Source organism: Branchiostoma floridae, chromosome 10 (genome assembly GCF_000003815.2).
Source record: "Branchiostoma floridae strain S238N-H82 chromosome 10, Bfl_VNyyK, whole genome shotgun sequence".
Classification (NCBI taxonomy): Eukaryota; Metazoa; Chordata; class Leptocardii; order Amphioxiformes; family Branchiostomatidae; genus Branchiostoma; species Branchiostoma floridae.
The window spans coordinates 14,952,556-14,955,007 of NC_049988.1; the positions used below are offsets into that span (position 1 = coordinate 14,952,556).

Consider the following 2,452-nt stretch of genomic DNA (forward strand, 5'->3'; position numbering starts at 1 on the left):
ATGGTAGTTTCCCATATAAAGGTCATCATAGGGGTAGTACGTCTATAGGGTTTTGGCCTAGTTTCCGTCGCAGACTTGGAGGGGTTCTGTTTTTATTTCCCGGTACTTAGCCGGGGGTGTAAAATTTTGGAAATAAAGGTATTAAATCTTTTTTTTAGTAGGGGAGAGGGGCGTTGTTTCGCGATTTAGATTTGTCCCGTAAATGTTTTCACCCAAATGGGGTTCCCAAAAAAGTAAAAGTAAAAGCCTCAAACTCCTTTCTTGGGAAAACTCCTTTTCTTGACATAAGAGAACCTAGCCAGGGAACAAGGGCGGACCCCCCCCCCCCCCCCCCCCATGAAATAAAAGCAAACTCCGCTCGAAGTCTGCGAAGGAGGCTAGTTTTTGCCCCTCTGGCATCTGCCAGGTTTAAATCTCCAACATGGCGGCGCCAATACATACTTCATTAGTAAGTGCAAACATGCCGTCCCCTTTCAGGTGGTTATCCTAGACGCCCAGATGCGCGAGCTGGCCACCCTGGCGGGAGAGCAGATGGGGTCGTACTCCGTGTATAATGCGTTTGCTCATCTGGAAACTACCAGATTTAACCATTCAGCGTGGTGGCCAATAATTACGTCATGGTCACGTCAGTGAAAACATTTATTCCCCGCCCTAGGTGGTTATCCTAGACGCCCAGATGCGTGAGCTGGCGACCCTGGCGGGAGAGCAGATGGGGTCGTACTTCGGCTACTCCGTGTGCGTGCAGGACGTCAACGGGGACGGGTGAGTCTTAGAATCCGCGACACGCCTTATATGGTGTTGGGAGTCACGTGACTATGACGTCATGCAGCGTCCGCCATGTTGTTTGGTCAAAGTCATGGGTATACCATGTAAAATACCGTTGTTTATAGACTGCCCTTAAAACATCTGAACACATTGTCTCACTTAAGCCTGTTATATAGACCAAGTCTTAGTTGTAGCATTTACGAGCGTATGACTGCTAAAATTTATGACTGCTAAACTTTTATCATCTAATTATGTATGCTAATAAACGTAGGATTTGTACAATATGTTGGAAGCAATGAAAGCATCCCAGATGTTTTGTTATTTTATGGTCGAAATAAAATCTACAGAGGGCATGCACACAAAATGTGAATTGTCGGTGTTCACCAGGGACATCTTTAGATTCATGTTACGATTTAAAGACTTGCGTGCACTGTTTAGTGTAGACGACGTGCTGGTTGGAGCACCCATGTGGACAGATAAGGAACTGCCTGAGAACGGCTGGGAACGCGGGAGGGTCTACATCTTCCACCAGCTCAGGTCATACGGATCCAGGGTGAGTCATGGGCCACGCATTTCTTAAGTTTTGCATGTTGCAGACTGTTGTAACTTTGTCTTTGCTGTAACCTTAAAGTTTGATGTAATTTTGTTGTAACAAGACAAACAGGTTCTTTGCGATTCTTTGTACATCTGAAGTTGACCTTCTTGCAGATTTCAGTGTTTATGGTTTCACGTTGTACAAGAAAAAATGTGGTAAAATGAAAAGGAGCAATGTATTCTCATCGTCCTAGTTTGTTAATTTGGCAGATAAATGACTGATTTCATTAGTCTCCATTTGTGTCCGACAGGTTCGGTTTAACATTGCCCCCACACTGATCGGTGAGGGTGCTGGGGAAAGGTTCGGGCTGTCAATGGTTGGACTAGGCGATATCAGCAAGGACGGTTATAACGGTAGAGTTTGAAATTCAATGTGTTTGTCGACGTTAGTCTTATTCTAGTAGTTTAAGGCGTTAGGACCATTGTTTTATGCCGGCATAAAACAATGGTCCTAACGCCTTGAACTACTTGTGTGGTTTAACCCAACAAATACATGACCAAAGGCTAACTGTAAGGAAAGACACAGATACCATAAGGAATAAAGAATAACGAAAACAAAGTACTTGTCTACAGACCTTTCTGATGTTTCTATGTACATTACTGGAAGATTTGGTAACGTATGAAATATGTCATTACCCTCACATGGTCACATGTTTACCATAGATGTCGCGATTTCGGCTCCGTACGGTGGGGAGAACTCTGACGGCGCTATCTACATCTTTAACGGATCTCCGTACGGCTTAAGGACGGAATACTCACAGGTGAACAGTCTTTTTATATTAGGAAATATCCTATCTAATACAGAGGAAAAAATTGTTTAACATTAAATCTATATTTGCAACCAAACTAATCTTTCTTTACATTTTATTTCTTCCCAGACAAACAAACAAACAATGCTTCATCCTAAAGAATTGTAGTATTTTTCCGGCTTGTCTGTCTGTCTGTCTATTTGTGCCGGTGACTACAGGTATACTCTCCAAGCAGAGGTTGAGTCGCGCAGATATAGTAGTCTTGACTGGAGGGGAGCGGTGAAATTTTTCCGACTACTACTATATCTACGCGACTCCTCCTCTGTTTGGAGAGTATGCAGGTA

At 43.6% G+C, this 2,452-nt stretch overlaps 1 protein-coding gene across 1 annotated transcript in view; it reads left to right on the plus strand.

Moving 5' to 3' along the window:
* Positions 1 to 660: 660 nt before the first annotated feature.
* LOC118424834 (integrin alpha-8-like) overlaps positions 661 to 2,452 on the plus strand; it is an 8,052-nt gene continuing 6,260 nt past the window's right edge. The window contains exons 1-4 of the mRNA XM_035833634.1: positions 661 to 762; positions 1,204 to 1,318; positions 1,611 to 1,713; positions 2,023 to 2,120. Of these exons, the coding sequence (XP_035689527.1) occupies positions 677 to 762; positions 1,204 to 1,318; positions 1,611 to 1,713; positions 2,023 to 2,120 (402 nt within the window). The 5' untranslated portion in view covers positions 661 to 676. The remainder of the gene's footprint in view (positions 763 to 1,203; positions 1,319 to 1,610; positions 1,714 to 2,022; positions 2,121 to 2,452) is intronic.